At 57.4% G+C, this 16,993-nt stretch overlaps 1 protein-coding gene across 1 annotated transcript in view; it reads left to right on the forward strand.

Moving 5' to 3' along the window:
* Positions 1-16,993, forward strand: part of ANKRD52 (ankyrin repeat domain 52) — a 29,889-nt gene that overhangs the window by 2,034 nt on the left and 10,862 nt on the right. The window contains exons 2-27 of the mRNA XM_072847546.1: positions 814-897; positions 3,358-3,436; positions 4,682-4,752; positions 6,474-6,674; positions 6,819-6,906; positions 7,061-7,203; positions 7,366-7,578; positions 7,695-7,773; positions 8,356-8,470; positions 8,559-8,641; positions 8,728-8,845; positions 9,797-9,865; positions 10,191-10,331; positions 10,527-10,604; positions 10,933-11,044; positions 11,710-11,781; positions 12,239-12,440; positions 12,885-12,972; positions 13,116-13,233; positions 13,480-13,699; positions 14,342-14,429; positions 15,323-15,406; positions 15,605-15,750; positions 15,964-16,046; positions 16,547-16,629; positions 16,875-16,966. Of these exons, the coding sequence (XP_072703647.1) occupies positions 814-897; positions 3,358-3,436; positions 4,682-4,752; positions 6,474-6,674; positions 6,819-6,906; positions 7,061-7,203; positions 7,366-7,578; positions 7,695-7,773; positions 8,356-8,470; positions 8,559-8,641; positions 8,728-8,845; positions 9,797-9,865; positions 10,191-10,331; positions 10,527-10,604; positions 10,933-11,044; positions 11,710-11,781; positions 12,239-12,440; positions 12,885-12,972; positions 13,116-13,233; positions 13,480-13,699; positions 14,342-14,429; positions 15,323-15,406; positions 15,605-15,750; positions 15,964-16,046; positions 16,547-16,629; positions 16,875-16,966 (2,950 nt within the window). The remainder of the gene's footprint in view (positions 1-813; positions 898-3,357; positions 3,437-4,681; positions 4,753-6,473; positions 6,675-6,818; positions 6,907-7,060; positions 7,204-7,365; positions 7,579-7,694; positions 7,774-8,355; positions 8,471-8,558; positions 8,642-8,727; positions 8,846-9,796; positions 9,866-10,190; positions 10,332-10,526; positions 10,605-10,932; positions 11,045-11,709; positions 11,782-12,238; positions 12,441-12,884; positions 12,973-13,115; positions 13,234-13,479; positions 13,700-14,341; positions 14,430-15,322; positions 15,407-15,604; positions 15,751-15,963; positions 16,047-16,546; positions 16,630-16,874; positions 16,967-16,993) is intronic.

The following is a 16,993-nucleotide window of genomic DNA, read 5'->3' on the forward strand; positions in this document are numbered from 1 at the left end:
CGTCGGTTCTGCGGCCCACGGCACCGGCTGGCTCGGAGACCTGGGCTAGGGCTCTGCTCCTGGTTTTTACTGAGGTCTGCTAGGTAACTTCTTTGAGATGTGGGCAGCAGGAAACAGGAGGAGCTCCAGGCTGGGCTTTGCCAGGCTGGGCTTTGCCAGGCTCTTTGTGCCATCGGAGCCGGCATAGCGTCGTAGGTGTTTCTCAAAAGATGGGAGAGCAGCAGTAAGTACACAGCCTTCTGCAGGAGAGCATGAGGCATCACCTAGTTGTGCCTTGGGAAACCTGATTCACTGTCTGCAAAGATCTGTCTCATACCAGGAGACTTCAGCCAGCTCGGAGGGAGGATTTTCTGGCTGTGGCTAAAGCTTTGGATAGCGGGAGCTGGACCTGCCTTCCCGTGCTCGGGCGCTGCGCGTGGAGAGCTAAGCCGTGCCATGGGCACGCTGCTGGAGGCTCTGCAGGTGGGCTGCCGGGCCCGTGATCCGCGCTGCTGCTTGGATCTGGGAAGCGGGGAGGCTTTTCCAATGATTCCTTGGTCTGTTCACCAACGAACAACCAAGAAAAGTACCTTTGCTGGCTTGAAAATCGGTCCCTGGTGCTGGCTGAGCCACAGACGCGAGTAAGCTGTCGGGTGCTGCCGGTGGGCCCGGCTCTGGCAGCAGCGGGCGCGGGGAGCTTGTTTGTGGAGGGGGGGTCCTGGCTAAATCAGGGTGTTATGAGTCTCTGACACGCTGAGACGCTGCCGGTTCTCCTCCCTTTCGTGTCCTCCACATGGTGCCACCTTCACGACTTGCTTCTCTTTTTCTTTGTAGCCTCCTCTGGTCCAAGCCATCTTCAACCGCGATATAGAGGAGGTGCGGTCATTGCTGAATCAGAAGGAGAACATTAATGTATTGGTGAGTGCTGCCCGGCCGTGCTCGCTTCCCTTCCTTCACCCAGCTCTCTCCCGTTTCCTTCCCCGCAATGTGGCTGTTTAGCAGAGGGGAGGGCAGAGGCTCAGCGGGTGACATGTGGGTGCCATCAAGGGGGGGCTCTTCTTGGCAAGGATGGTCAGAGCTGGGGTTTCTGGATTCTGGATTTCTGGATTCTGCTCCCGGCTCGGCCACCATTTGCTGCTCAGCTTTCTCCCGTTGCCTCAATCTTGCCATCTGTAAAACGGGGTGCGTGGAAGACCAGGACTCCTGCCCCTCCCCAGGAGACGGCGAGAGCCTCCTAAAGCTCTCGGCCGTGCACAGCATCGCTGAGAGGCTGTGGGGTGTGTGGGAGGACGTTTCACGGAGACTCGGCTTTGCTGCCTTGCCAGTTTACCTTTTTCTCCTTTGGGACGGCGACCCAAAATAGTTTGGTGTGAACGCAGCAGGTCTGCTTTGTGATGAGGTTGTTCCCCAGGGCGGAAGGAGGATTTGAGCTGCTCAGCAAAGCCGAGTTCACCTCACAAGTGTTAGGAGGGGTTTCCACTGCGCTCGTCTTAAGCCTGATGGCAGAGGGTGGTTTTGACGCTCATTCCAGAGCAGGCGGGGAGGCCGGAAGACGCGGCTGCCGTTCAGACGCATCCCTCCGGGTCCCGCGAGTGGCCAGGCTGGCTCCTGGGGGAGCAGCCCTTGGTAGCCCCAGTCTGGTGGTGACGAGCATGGTTTGTCCTCACGTGGAGCGTGGAGACCAGGCTCCAGCAAGGGAAGGAGCGAAACCTGCCTGTGAGCGTTCCCGTCTGACTTGTCAGCATGCCTTCCCTTGATCTGGTTTACGAGCTTCCCACTAACAAATCAGCGGCAGATGTGCAGATAAGGAACGGCAGCCTGCTGCGACGCAGCCTGGCGCGTCGGCCGGCCCTGACTGCACCGGCCCAGGTCCGCCTGACATGGTGGCACAGTTGGACTGGCGCCGGGTCAGCAGTCACCGTGCTCTCAGCCCGAAAGCCGGGCTAAGTTGTGAGCTCTAGGCGAGAGCAGCCTGTTCTGGTTCACCGTGTTGCTCTCCTCTGAGCTGTGGGGCTCCGGTCTGTGCCGCTCCCAGCCGTGCTGCAGGCAGCTGCCGGCTTTTTGGCACACTCCGGTTTGTTTCGCTGAGCGCTTGGTCAGGGTGTTCGTTCGCCCGGCCCAGCCTGCGGAGCCAGGGCCGGGGCCGGTGCACACCCCATCCTCATGGTGTTAAACCCTGAGGTCAAGGGCGGGCGCTGTGGACGCTGGCCGGTGTCCCGGGAAGGTGAGGGCGGCCCCGTGCTGGTGCCCGTGTGCCAGCAGGACTAACGCTTCGATCGTATCTTAGCTTATTACACAGAGATAGCGTGGGGATTTTTTTCCATGACTGATTCGGCTGGGGACCCGGCAGCTCTTCGTCCTCTTGTCAGGAGAGAGGGTTGAGATTGTTTTGCTGAGCTCTCGCGCAGCTGCTGAAGGAATAAAACCACAATTGTTAACACTTAATTTCCTTTTTGTGTGCAGGTTTAGAAATGTTGTTGCTTGTTCAGTGACCTGCCAGCTGGGTTTCACTTTCACATCCTCCTGCCTGGTTGTGCCAGCACAAGTTGTTACCAAAAAAATGAAACCACCACCATTTTCCGAACAGTTTTTAACCTAATGAAAAGCAATTACATTATTTTTCCCCCCAAACACAAAATCTGGGGCTTGAAACGAGTTGTGCTCATTTGGCTTTCTACTTGTTTGCTTCCTGGCTTTAGTACGTGGCGTGTTCACCGGGCAAAGCTTGAACCAAATGCCTGGAGGCAGAGGTTACCCAGGGCCCAGCCCTGAGTAAACAGAAGTGGAAGGTATTTTTTCTTTGGCTAATCCAATCTAAGATCAGAGAGGGGCTTCTGCACCTTCCTGCCCTTCAGCAGCTGGCAGGTCTGAGTCTGCTTTCAGAGCTGTCTGTAATTCTGAGTGGTTTTTATTGTTGGCCGAGAGGATAAAAGTGTGCAGAATGGGACGGCCTGTGCACTGTCAGAGCACGGCCAGGCTTTCATCTCGGATCGCAGAGTGCTTTGCAGACGTTCATTAAGTCCAGTAGCACCGGAGCCAGGCCGGGTCAGTCTCCGGGGAATCAGTGGGGGGATGAAATGAGTGGCCGGGGCTCTCGTGGCCTCCCCGTCTCGTGCTGGGGTTGTGGCCTAGGTACCCTCTGCTCTGGCCACCAGCTACACCCCGGCACCCGTGGAGCTCCGGAAGGGCTGCGTGCTCCCGCAGCACCGCGGGAGGCTGCTGGGTTTAAGCGGTTTTCTCCCTGTCCCATGTCCCCAGATGCTGCACACGCTTATGGGGGTGTTGGGGCAGACTGGAGTGAAGGAGGGGTTGTGCTGTGAGAGATCTCCCTGCCCTCAAAGCTCACAGACGGTTTGTGTTTCTTACATCCCTGCTCAGGACCAAGAAAGACGAACGCCGCTGCATGCTGCTGCCTACGTAGGAGATGTTGCAATCCTCGAGCTCCTAATACTGTCAGGTAAGGGCCAAGGCTCAGAGCACTTGGCTCGAGTGCTGGCGCTGCCTTTAAGGCGTCTTTCTGATCTCTGGCCTTTGGGGTGCAGAGCAATAGTTTTTGGTCACCCTCCAAGCAACCGTGTGCTCAAGCTTAAGCCAGTGGGGCTGCAGCCAGGGGAAGATTAGGAAACGTTGCCATAATTCTAAGAGGTTTGTTCAGACAGAGAAGTGTCTTGGAACTGAAATAGCAGAGATGGAAACCAAGCCGGGAGGGGGTTGTGTGCAAGATGTTAGAAGGAGGTACTGGAGGAGGGTGCAGTGGGGATGCACGCCTCGGAGACGCCTTGAACGGCAGGATGCTCAGGGGAGCAGAGTTGTACTTGCTTACGGAGAGGGGTCAGCTAAAAATCAGGGGATTTTGCTCAGTTTTGGCTTGTGTTACTAGCTGCCCTTCATTTCCCTCCAGACACTCAGCCCTGTGCTTGGGTCCTGTGCCCGTGCGGTGCAGACAGAGGAGTCTCCTCGTCTGCCGTTCACCAGCGCAGCGCCTTGGGGCACCGTGGGCTTCGCAGCTGCTTGCTGGTGATGTGGGGGAACCCCGAGGCTGGCATGATCCTACGTGACCCTGACAAGGAGAGACTTGGGGAAATCCTTTGCTGAGGGCTTGTTAAACAGGATTGGGGATGTTCAGCTCCGTCTGCAAAGCATGGGATGCTCTTACGTGCCCTGTGTTGATTTTTTTTATGCCTGTGTGTTGAGTTCTCAGCAGCAAAGAAAGGCAGGGGCTTCAGGTGTAGTGGGACCTGAGTGCCTAGCACAGATCTGCAGCTGGGATGGCAGTAAGCTGTCAACTTTCCTTTCTAATATGGAGATGCAGCTCACAGCAGCTATAGCTCACAACATGAAATGCTCTGTTTTTTTGACTCACGTGGCCTTGTTTTAAGCTAAGGAGCAGAACTGCTCGCTGGGTCTCTGTTGTGTTTTTTTGGCTCAGTGGGGAAGCTGGCACTCTGGGAGGTGTCGTCTCTTCAAGTCTCTGCCTTTGCAGTGCACCGGCACAGCCTCCCAAGGGGTGTAGCTTGTTCCTCTTGCAGGTCGCAGAGTCTGTCCTCACCTAAAGCTCAGTGCAAGGTCCTGTCTTGCAGCAGAACTGGCACCCTTGCCCGGCGGGTTCCTCAGAGGTGGCTGCAGACCCGCCCTGGGACTCTGGAGCAGGGGCAGCCGGTCACCTCTCTGTGCTCTGACCCCTTCTTTGGTTCTTCCTCAGGTGCTAATGTTAACGCGAAGGACACTGTTTGGCTCACTCCATTACACCGTGCTGCGGCTTCTCGTAACGAGGTAGGTTCCCTCTGGCTCTGTCTGCTCCTTGCATGGAGGGCACTGATGGGGGGGGAGCGTGCTTCTCCTTCTCTTTTCCATCTTGCCTGGTTTTGGCTGAGATGGGTGTTCTCGTTAGAGCGGAGAGAGGACAAACGCATAATTCAGAGGCTGAAAATGAGAGCTGGGAAAAAATCTCCTTGGTTCCCTTCCCTCCATCCTTCAGGAGTTAGCACGTGGGTTTTCCCCACAACATCCTCCTCCCCGCCTTTCCTCAGGGCTTTGTCTAATCCAGCTTTACATTTCTTTGCGGGCTGATGGGGCTCTCACCCTTTCTCTGGGAGCTGATTCCAATGGATCTTGTTGGAAAGATTTCCTGATGTTTAGCTTTTGTGGGCTTAACTTCATCCCACTTAACTTTGTCCTGTTTTGAGTTGCTGGAGAGCAAGAAACTCTGTGGTCATGTTGGTTGGAGCCAGGGGATCAGGAGCCCTGACTGACATGCAGGGCAGGTTACCACACATTGACTGGTTGCATGAATTCTCTTAATCGGCAGCAGACACGGGATGAAACACATTAGCATAAACCTCTACTGAAGGCATTTGCTGTGAACATGTGTGGACAGTTACTGTGGGTCGCTAAAATACAGGAGCTCAGCAAGCCGAGACTGTTCTGCTGTCAGGTCTGAAGGGCTGCTGTTCTGTGAATTTGAGCACGCTCGTTTTCTTCTCTGCCTCAGCTCAGCTGTGCTGGAGAGTCACGTCCCTCGTTCTGTTCTTCCCCAGGGTGCTTGGCACGGGGCTCTGACGGTGCCCTGCATGCCCAGCTCCTGAGAGGAGCCTTCCCGAAATGTCTGTGTGCTTCACGGCTGTTCCTGCCTAGAGCCTGCTCTCTAGGATTGCTGGGCTTCTGTATGGCCTGGCCGTTTCATGTGCTTCTCCCAGCCGTGAGTGGTATCGGCTAGCCCTGGGAGAAAAGAGCAGAGCAGTGAGCTGTGGGGCTGGGATTGTTGGAAGCGCTGCCCCGATGCTGCGTGGAAGTGGGCCGCCTGTAAACCGTAACAAGGAAAATGTGGGGTTGCAGCAAACAGCCTCTACCAGCAAAAGGGGGAAATAATTATCAAATATAGGTCAGTGGGTCACATTTGTCATCCCCCGGGCGCTTCGCACCTTGTGAGTCATGGATGAACACTCACAGTTAAATCACGTGGCTCGGAGGTATTTCTCCTGTGCCGGTACCCCCGTGCAGCTGCGTTTCACAGCTGCTCTCGGGTGGGATGAGCCCGGCTCATTCAGGTCCCACACACCGAACTCCAGCCTGGAAGGTGCTGGAGCAGCCCAGGTGAGGGCTGGAGGATTTGTGTAGGGAAGATTCCTTCTCCCTGCTCATTCTTGGAGTCTCTCTCACTCTGTCTTTACCTCTCTCACCCTTTCTCTGTGATAACATGCTGAAACACAGCCGTACGTGGGCTTCAAAATGTCATGGGGGACACAAAAGCGAACAAGTCCTTTCCTTTGACAGAGTGGGGAGAAGCCGTACTTGTGAGCGTGCGGGGCAGTTTCAGCTCAGCCCCGCAAGGGCAGCTCTGGCTCTCGGGGCTGTAGGCTGGTGTGGATCTGGGCAGCCCTGTGTGTGCTGAAAGCATGAGGTGGACCAAGCTGCAGCTTCCCCTGCCTGGCTGGAGGGCTTCTGTGGGCTCCAGCAGGTTGGGTTAGAGCTCTGCTTTCCTCTGCTCCTGCTAGAAGGCACTTCACCTCCTCCTGAAGCACTCGGCAGACGTCAATGCCCGCGACAAGTATTGGCAAACGCCTCTGCACGTCGCCGCTGCCAACCGGGCCACCAAGTGCGTGGAGGCCATCATCCCCCTGCTGAGCACTGTCAACGTCGCGGACCGCACGGGCCGCACGGCGCTGCACCACGCCGTGCACAGCGGCCACCTCGAGGTAGGCGAGGCGGGTTTGGGCGCAGGGGGTCCCCCACGTGTCCCCCTTCCTGGGTCCGGGCTTCGCAGGTGGCGAAGGCACCTCTGCCTGCACAAGCGGGGAGGAATGGCAGCCTTGCCTCTCTCACCGCTTCTCCCCATCTAGATGGTGAACCTGCTGTTGAACAAAGGGGCCAGCCTGAGTACTTGTGACAAGAAGGACCGCCAGCCCATCCACTGGGCAGCTTTCCTAGGTAGGTTTTCCCCAGGGGCAGTGGTCCGTTTTCTTCTCCCACGTTGCTTGCTGCCTGTGGATTCACCTTCCAGGGTGGTGGGCTCCCCAGAGGCCGCTGTGCCCAGGTCTCCATTTTCCGGGTCCCCTGGCTCTTACCGCTGTCTCCCGGACAGGGCATTTGGAAGTTCTGAAGCTGCTGGTGGCCCGGGGAGCTGATGTGATGTGTAAGGACAAGAAGGGCTACACCCTGCTGCACACTGCGGCAGCCAGTGGCCAGATCGAAGTCGTGCGTCACCTGCTGAGGCTGGGAGTCGAGGTAAGACCCCCGCTGCTGCGAGCAGGGTGGGCTTGGGTGCAGGCCAGTCTGGAGACAGGAGTAGGAGAGGGTGCTGGGTGGTGGCAGGAGCCCTGGCTGGTTCTCAGCTGCCTTTTTTTCTTCCTGAATTCCCAAGTCCTCTGGTGTTTGTTGCTCCCACAGATTGATGAACCAAATTCCTTCGGTAACACTGCACTTCACATTGCCTGTTACATGGGCCAAGATGCCGTGGCCAACGAGCTGGTCAATTACGGCGCCAACGTCAATCAGCCTAACGAGAAGGGCTTCACCCCTCTGCACTTTGCTGCCGTCTCCACCAACGGGGCCCTGTGCCTAGAGCTCCTCGTGAACAACGGGGCCGATGTCAACTTTCAGGTCTGGCACTGAGGGGTTGAGCTTGGGGATGAGGGGAGCGGGGACCCGCTGCCCGAGGGAAGAGCTCAGGGAGCGTGGTGGGAAGCCTGATGCAACGTCGCTTCTGCTCTCTGCAGAGTAAGGAAGGGAAGAGCCCTTTGCACATGGCTGCCATTCACGGACGGTTCACGCGTTCGCAGATCCTCATTCAGAATGGTGAGTGGCTTCTTCCTTCGGCCCTGGGTTACCCCAGCCTTTTCTTGTGCTTCTCAGCACCTGCCTCTGGGACCCCCCTGCGTGTTTGCTCAGAGGGTTTAAGAGCTCTACAGTTATCACTCAAATTCACTCTGTGCTCTTGGGGCTGTTGCCGATGTGCTGCTTGGGGGTGGCAGGGAGCGTGCGTGCCCTCAAGGGCAGCGAAGTGCAGAGCAGGGGACCGAAATTCCAGCCAGGGCAGAGCAAAGAGCATTCCCACTGCCACATCCAGCCTGAAAGACAATATTCTTTTAAGAGGGCTGCAGGCTTGGCAGACACCCCAGGGGTTCAGCCAGAGACCTCCGGGGCTGAACGCATCCTCTCCTGGGGCAAGGGGGAGAGATCTAATGTCCCGGGTTTGCAGGATACAAGTGGGCTCTCAGCTCAGAGAGCGGTTTACAGTTCTCCTTCTGCACGATGCTGAACGGACTCGAGTTATTAGCTGTGTCCCTGAGATGGGGACGCGGCTGTCGGAACAGCCTGGGCTGCTGGGGACTAGAACGCAGAGACCTGCTGGCAAAGCACTTGGCTTTTCCTTTCTAGGCAGTGAGATTGACTGTGCTGACAAATACGGCAATACCCCCCTCCACGTTGCTGCTAGATATGGCCACGAGCTGCTAATTAGTACTTTGATGACGAATGGTGCTGACACTGCAAGGTAAGGAAGGACTCTTCCTCCCTTTCCCTGCCTTGGGCTGGAGGATGCAGGAATGATCCATCCTGACTCGATTCTCGTCTCCTGGCAGGCGTGGGATCCACGACATGTTCCCTCTGCACTTAGCTGTTCTCTTTGGATTTTCAGACTGTTGTCGTAAGCTACTTTCCTCAGGTGAGTGGCTCGGCTGCCCCTCCTGCGGCAGGGGCAGTCGGGGGACCCTCAAGCTTCCCCCTAACTCCTTGCCCCTCCTGCCCCAGGTCAGTTGTACAGTATCGTCTCCTCGCTGAGCAATGAGCACGTGCTGTCTGCAGGCTTCGATATCAACACGCCTGACAACCTCGGGAGGACTTGCCTCCACGCTGCTGCTTCTGGAGGGTGAGCTGTGCACGGGGCGCTGGTCCTGCGTTGCGTGCAGGAAGGTCGCTGCCTGTCCCCAACCCAAATCGTAACCCTCCTCTCTGCCCGTGAGAGGGCAGCCCAGTGCAGTGCTTTGGTCAGGACTGGGAGTCGGACCCCTGGGTGCCGTTCCAGCTCTGAGAGAGAACGGAGAGACCTGTGTTTAGAGCAGGAATGAAAATGGAAACTTTTTGGCCCTGTTCTGCCACTGACGCTGTGACTCATCCAGTCGTTTCCCTCCGTGGCTGTTTACCCTTCTTTAAAATGGGGCTAAAATGCTTCCTTGGCTGGGGGTTTGTGAAGGGCTCACAAGCTGATGCGTGAAAAGCAGCAGGGATTTAGCTGGCTGTGTAAATGCCTCATATTGTTTGCCAGGGAGTTTGATTTCACGCGGTGCATTGAGAGCGAACGTGGCTGCAGCGATATGGCAGAGGTGTAGAGTCCCGTCGAGGAACTTGTTTCTGTTATGTCTGTATGATGCTTGAGAGCCAGTCACGGAGCCGTCCTTCGGCATCGCAGTGCTGTTACCCTGCCTGAGCGGTGCGAACAGTGCAGTGACGCAGAAGCCAGAAATCCTAGATCTTTTTTGTAGCATAAAATCAAGTGCATCAGCTGCACTGATGCCATGGCTAATGTCTTTCTATAATTGCCTGGTTGTTTGAGAGCTCCACGCAGTGCAGGATAGCGGTGGTAAGGCAGGAAGCGTGAAGGGTTATTTCACTGGAGAGCAGGGAAGAGCTTTGTGTGCGCAGCATCCAGCCATGGCTGCGGCTCTTATGCTGCCCAAAGATGAGAAACTGAATTGAGCTTTGGCACGTCCAGGCTGTGCGGGTGAGAAGCGTAGCTGTCTTGTCTGCAACTAGGAGGAGTTTGCGTTCTTGCTGTGGTCCCTTCTGATCCGTGTCTAACTCATCTCCCTACCTCCTGTAGGAACGTTGAATGTCTTAATTTGCTGTTGAGCAGCGGTGCTGACTTGAGGAGGAGAGATAAATTTGGAAGGTAAGTGTGCTGTGGGCCTTGCAAGGGTGATTCCTCCAGCCCTAAAACAGCTGGAGCGCACTGAGCCTGGGTTTGGGTTGGGACATTCCTAAGACCTTTGCTGCATTTGGTGTCTAAAGCTGCTTCCTTCACCCCCTCTCACCCCAAGAGGTCCAGCTCTGCCTCTTCAGAAGGAGCTGCTGACCCAAACCCTTGAGCCAGAGCAGGGTGCAGCTCAGCAGCAGCGGGGTGGCTGGCTCCCTGGGTCCTGCCTCACTTCCAGGCGAGTTTCTCCATCTGTGACAGGCAGTGCTGCTAAGCCCCCTTCTCCTTTCCGCCTTCCCAGGACTCCACTGCACTACGCAGCTGCCAACGGCAGCTATCAGTGTACGGTGACACTGGTCACAGCAGGAGCCAGTATTAACGAGGCTGACTGTAAAGGCTGTACCCCCTTACACTATGCTGCTGCTTCGGACACGTACAGGAGGTGAGTGTCTTGCGGGCGCGCGCTCCTCGCTGCTGGGGCTGGAGGCGACGGCGCGCTGCTGGGCGGTGATGCTCTGCTGTTCCCTGGCCACCTCCCTGCAGCTGGCGCTCGGTGGTTTGTGAAGAGGGGAGCGCTTTGAGGAGCGTGGGTAGGAGGGGGTAATCAGCAAACTGATGCAGGTCTCTGACCTTTCAGAGCAGAGACTCATTCAGGAAACAGCCATGACACTGATGAGGAGCCACTGAAGGAGTCCAGGCTGAAGGAGGCATTCTTGTGAGTCCGCACCGCAGCCCCATCTGGCAGTTGTTTGTTGTTTACCCCTTCCCCGGACCCCTGCATGCAGTCACTAGAAATACCTTGCTTCTGCTTACGCTGAAGTGAGCGGTGATGCCTTGGAGGAAACATCTGCTGATTTGATTCTTGAGGCAAACCTGGCCATCACTTCCCGGTCCTCTCTTCCAGCGGGCTTTGCGTGCGCTCCGTGTCTTGAGGGGATTAGTACAGCATCTGCTATGGGAGCAAAGCAGGGAGGGTCCCTGCAAAGCTCTGTCTCTCCGATCTCCCCTTTTTCTTCATCTCCCCTTTCTCTTGCTCATTGCAGTTGTTTAGAGTTCTTGCTGGATAATGGTGCTGACCCATCCCTCCGGGACAAGCAGGGATATACCGCTGTCCACTATGCAGCTGCGTACGGCAACAGGCAGAACCTCGAACTGGTGAGTGAGCCAGAGAAAACCCTCTGTGCTGCCAGGAGAGGTGGGGAAGGAACGTGTCAAGCGCTATGGTGTGCAGGTGTGGCTAAAGGACTGTGTGTGTTGTAGGCACTACGGTGTCAGGGTTTGCCCAGGAGGAAGGGAGATGGGTTTGATTAAAAAGCATGGGGACTCCTGGGGAGCTGTCGTGCTGGGAATACCACGAAGGAAAGACCTGGGCCTGAGTGAGATGCCTGAGGGAAAGGAGCTTTGTTACCCAGCACAGGGTGACATATGGATGACATATGGCTTAAATCCCTGGCCATAGAGCAAGGTTGGGCTTTTAAAAGAAAGCCTGGAGACCTGTGCCAAGGAAGAGCTCTTGCAGTACAGAAAATGCCTTGTAACTGTCTGAAGCGCCTGCATTGTTACAGGGTAAGCTTGCAGCCGTGTGGGTATAGGAAATCATATGAGTAGCAGGGAGGCTTCTGGATAGCAGGGACTTGATGTGACTGTCTATGCAGGGCCCAAAGCCAGGTCAAGGAAGGTCCCTTCCTGAAATTCAGATCATTCTGAAGCAGATGAGCAGGTTTTCTAACCCCTCTGCAGCCTGCTGGTGGGGACAGGGTGTCTGTCGAAGCCTCCGTGAGTCCAGGATCCGTTATGGTTTTGTGTTGTTGCTGTTGCAGCTCCTGGAAATGTCTTTTAACTGCCTGGAGGATGTGGAAAGCACCATTCCAGTCAGCCCTTTGCACTTAGCTGTAAGTACGGCTGGCCCAGCCCCAGGGTTGCGGAGGGCACTTGGCTCCATCCGGGTTCATGCTGAGTCCTGGGGAGGTGCCCGCTCCTGGGCAGCGCGGGCTGGGTCCCCGCAGCTGTCGGTGCTGAGGGGGGCAAAAGAGGAAAGGTGCTGGTGGCTGGGGAGCGGCTTTCCCCATGGGCCATCGGTCAAAGTCCCTTTGATTTGTATGTTAAACTCCTTGCCCTCTCCAGGGCTTTTGGGTTGCTGCTGTTTGGAGCCACCTCCCTTGTCTGAGCGTGGGCAGGGGCAGGAGTGGGCGAGGGCTTTGCGTGGGACCGGGGTGCAAACGAGAGGCAATGGCTGGGCAGGAGCTCATCGGGCTGGAGGGACCCAGGGAGCAGGAATTGTCCTGGGGGAGGAACTTCTGGGTGCAGCCTCTCCAGGCACCGCTTTAATGTGGTCTGCTTTGTCCTCAGGCCTATAATGGTCACTGTGAAGCCCTAAAGACACTTGCCGAAACCCTCGTGAACCTCGACGTGCGGGACCACAAGGGGCGGACGGCGCTGTACCTCGCCACGGAGAGAGGCTCCACGGAGTGTGTGGAGGTGCTCACCAGCCACGGTGCATCCGCTCTGGTGAAGGAGAGGAAGAGGAAGTGGACCCCTCTCCACGCTGCAGGTAACGGAGGGCAGACGGGGCTGGGGGTGGCGAGGGAGCGTGTCCAGAGCCCTTCCAGCCATCGGTGCCACCGCTGCCAAGGATGCCCGTTCACCCGGCTGCTCTTCAGGGAGCGGGAAGGGGCAGTGGTTTAAGATGACGCTTAGAGGCAGGATGGGGCCAGCGCAGCCTGCTGTGATGTGCCAGCAGAAGCTGAGAGTCCAAGTGGCTCAGCAGCGGGTGGGAGAGAAGACACCAGCAGCTTCTGCTCGCACGTGTCTTCAGCTCAGCCTGTGCACGTGCTAATCAGTCCTGCAGCCTAGCAACCACAGAACGAATTTGCTCAGCCACGTGTGCCTGGCTGCTGGGCACGAGCCCCTTCCTTTGGTTTGCGGCGGTGGCTGGAAGGAGGGGACCCATCTGTACGTGTGCGTGACTGCTCCTTTCCTCGTGCGTTGTCTCCAGCTGCCAACGGGAACACCGATTCCCTGCACCTCCTGATAGACAGCGGGGAGCGGGCAGACATCACCGACGTCATGGACATCCACGGCCAGTGAGTTTGCATGTTTCTCTTGGGCTCTGCGTGGCGCAGGGTCGGGCCTCTTGCAGGGCGGCTGGGACAGGGGAGAGAGGGCAGTGCTTGAGCGCAGCTGATTTCCAAGCCCACTCTCCTCCCTGCTGCCTCTCCCCCTGCAGAACCCCACTGATGCTGGCGATCATGAATGGCCACGTTGACTGTGTCCACCTCCTGCTGGAGAAGGGATCCACAGCCGATGCAGCGGACAAGAGGGGAAGGACCGCGCTGCACCGAGGGGTGAGTGTCTCCCTGGGACTGGGGCGGGCCCGGAGCCCTGCAGCTTCTGCTCGTCCTCCTGAGCGGAGGCTGCCTGGAGAACAAGCAGGTGGTTTCTTTTCTTGCACGAGTCCTCAGTGAAAGAGCCCATTTTCCCTTCCTGAGATGCAGCATTTGAGGAGGCGGCTGTGGAAGAAGCGGGTAGTTCTGTTGTTAAATGATTGAAGCGTGAGGTCTGACCCTCCTGGTCCTCTTTCCTGGCCACAGGCTGTGACAGGCTGTGAGGACTGCCTGGCTGCCCTGCTGGACCACGATGCCTTCGTTCTGTGTCGGGATTTCAAAGGCCGGACCCCGATCCACTTTGCGTCGGCGTGCGGGCACTTAGAAATCCTGAGGACCCTGCTGCAGGCAGCCCTCTCTACTGACCCTCTGGACTCTGTGGTGGACTACAGTGGTTACTCACCGATGCACTGGGCTTCATACAGTGGTAAGGACCTGGGCTGGGCCCCTGCTCACCTCTGCTCTGCTCTGGCTATTGATGGGGAGGAGGGAGCCAGGGAGAGCCAGGTTATCCCTCTGTCCCCCGCTGCTCTGGGAGCCATCAGCCCAGCAGTGAGTTCAGCCCGGTGGAAAGGACGGCACAAATCTGGGAGGGAGGCAGGGAGTTTTTCTCCCCGTGCCAAGCTCCTTAAAAAAGGAATGAAATGTGAAAACAGCTATTACAGAACAGCTGAGGCTGCTTCCTCCAGGACTGCTGGATTTATAGGATTACTTGGCCGTCACCCTGGCTGCAGGGAGTGGTGGGACTGATACGGCAACAGAAAGGGATGTCTCGGCGTTTCAAAGGGAAGCTAGCAATGTGGCTGTGAAGTCCTTCAGGAGATGGCGTGGAATTAGAAACCTCCTGAAGTGCAGCAGCTTTGCTGCCAGAAAGGAAACAAAACCGCTGCCTCTGTGCCGGGGACCGGGTTTGTTTGGGCACTTTGGTGCCGCTGGTCCTGTGCAGCCTCTGGGGCCTCCGGCTCTTTGGACACGGGGAGAGCCAGAGGGGCCTTCAAGTCCCTTCTTGCTGTGCTACAGTTGGGGAACCACAGGCTGGGTACTGATGTATTTCCCTCTCTCCTCACAGGGCATGAAGATTGTCTTGAATTGTTACTTGAACACAATCCGTTTGCGTACCTAGAAGGAAACCCCTTTACTCCATTGCACTGTGCAGTGTAAGTGGCACCTGGGACCTGCCCTGGGTTCCTCCCAGCCAGGTGATGTGGGAAAGGGGATACGTGGTCTGAGTGGAGGAGCTCCAAACCCTGCCCTTCTTGCCAAGGTCTCTGTCCTGGGCGGCAGCAGCTCCCCAGGGTGGGTGTCCTGGGTGTCCACCTGCTCATCCCCGCTCCCTCGTGGCAGGGAGGCGGTTGCTGGACTGCCGGAGGTCCTCAGGGAGCTGTAAAGCAGCTGCCTCGTTGGCTGTGCGCAGCACAGCCAGGGCTGTCATGTACCAGACTCCCACGCCAGCAGGCTTTCAGCTCGATGGAGCTAACGGAGCTGCCAAGGGCTTGTGGTTCAGCCCTTGCCCACCCTCTTGGATGGCTCATCTCTGCTCCTTGGTCACGGAGCATCTCGGGAAATCTCCAGGCTTCCCATGAGGCTCTGGAGATGGGCTCTGGTGGGAGAAGGGCTCCACGTTGTCCCAAGCCGCCTTCCTCAGCGGTGTCTGGGGCAGTTTGAGCATGATCCCTGGGGTCCCGCTGCGTGCAGAGGGGTTTGGGGCTGACAGCGGTTCGCTGGCTCTGCAGCCAGCAGAGGAAGGAGTGTGCTGCCCTGGGCGGCTGTGGAGGGATGAGGAAGGTGGAGGCATTGCCACGTTCTGCCTGGGGTGGGCCTGGTGCGTCCTTGGGACCCGTAGCAGCAAAGGATGGGCAAGGCTGTTGTCTGGCGTGGTACTGTGTTTTCTTCAGTAATACCGAGAAGGGTAAAGGGGTGTTTTACCCTAAACAACTCCAGACCTGCTGCTGTTTGCATCCGAGCCCTGGGAGCGTGCTGCTCGCTCCCACTGCAGACACGCTAACGCTGCTTGGTCTTGTTCTAACTTTCCTTCTCGTCCCCACTGCAGAATTAACAACCAGGACGGCACTGCTGAAATGCTGGTGGAAGCATTAGGTGCCAAGATTGTTAATAGCAGAGATGCCAAAGGAAGGTGAGCGCAGATTCGTCCCTCTCTTGTCACCCGCTCCCCGGTGCCGCTGGGTGGTGGCTGTGACTCCCGCAGTGATTTCCACATGACTTCCTGTGGCACAGAGGGACTCTGACGTCCCCAGACGTGTCTGTAGGCCTGGGCAGTCTTGCTGGGGTGGGTGCTGTGCCCGCCTCTTTACCCACTCTCTTGTCTTCCCAGGACACCCCTTCACGCTGCTGCCTTTGCAGACAACATCCATGGTTTACAGCTGCTTCTGCGCCACCAAGCCGAGGTGGACATGACTGACAAGCTGGGGAGGACTCCCCTCATGATGGCTTCTGAGAACGGGCACACCGCAGCAGTCGGTACGTGGCCGGCAGCCGCTTTCCCCAGTACGGGGTGCGAGCCTCCCTGTGCCTCCTCCGTAACCGGGTCCCGTGGGAGCCGGGCTGTCCCTCTCCTCGTAGGCACGCTGGGACAGCTGCCCCACTCCTGCCCCCTCAGCACATGGCCGCTGCCCCACATTGCCGGGCTCTGTGCTGCTGCTTCTCAACAGCAGCTGTCCCTCCTCGTTTCAGAGTTCCTGCTGTACCAAGCAAAAGCAAATATAACTGTGCTGGATGTCAACAAGAACACAGCTCTTCACCTGGCCTGCAGCAAGGTAGGGAGATGGCCGCTCGCAGCCGTGATTGCAGTCACCATCACCTTCAGCCTTGCCACCTTAATGAGAGGGGTTGTCCGCCTACTCCTGCCCCACCAGAGCAGAGGCGAGGGCCCTGGGCTTGCTCTGCCTGTCTGCTTACCTGTCTTGACCTGTACAGACGCTCCCGATTCAGTTTTGAGCAGCCTAGGTTGTAGCACAGACCCATCTGTATTTTTCCTGGGGATCCCCTCTCTGAGCTCGGTGTGCTTCCTGGGGCATGGTGGGAGCGGGAGGCTTGTGATCGCTGTGTCCACGCAAAGAAGGAGATGCCGCAGAGGAGATGGAGGGCACAGCAGCTTGTCTTCTCAGGCCCTGCCAAGGTGGTGAACTGTTGTGGAAGGTTGGCTTTAGGGAACGTTTCCGTATCCTGGAGAATCACGTCCCACTCAGCACCGGGTCCCCTCCACTGCCCCTGCCTTCCTGCTCGTGCACTATAAACAGTCTGGTCTCCTTTCCAGGGCCATGAAAAGTGTGCCTTGTTGATCCTGGGGGAAACCCAAGACCTTGGCCTTATCAATGCAAGTAACAGTGCTCTGCAAATGTGAGTATTTGGACAGCTGGCACCAGCGGGGAAAAACAGGGCTTTGCTGGGTGGGGGCGATGCATTGGCAGAGGGCGGTGGTAGGAGCTCTGCTCCTGCTCGGTGCACGCAGCGAGCGTGCAAGCTCAGGAGCAGTCCAGTGTCTGCCCTCAAAGCTGCTCGCAGGGGCCCCGTGTTGTAGCACAAGGTGTAAAAGGCGGGTGGTTCTGCTGCCGGGTTAACGCCGCCTTTCCCTCTCCCCCCAGGCCGCTCCACATCGCAGCTCGGAACGGGCTGGCCTCTGTCGTCCAGGCCCTGCTCAGCAGAGGTGCCACTGTGCTGGCTGTGGATGAAGAAGGTGCGTGTTCCTCGTGGGTGCCCGGGC

This window comes from Ciconia boyciana, chromosome 27, assembly GCF_034638445.1.
Source record: "Ciconia boyciana chromosome 27, ASM3463844v1, whole genome shotgun sequence".
Taxonomy (NCBI): Eukaryota; Metazoa; Chordata; class Aves; order Ciconiiformes; family Ciconiidae; genus Ciconia; species Ciconia boyciana.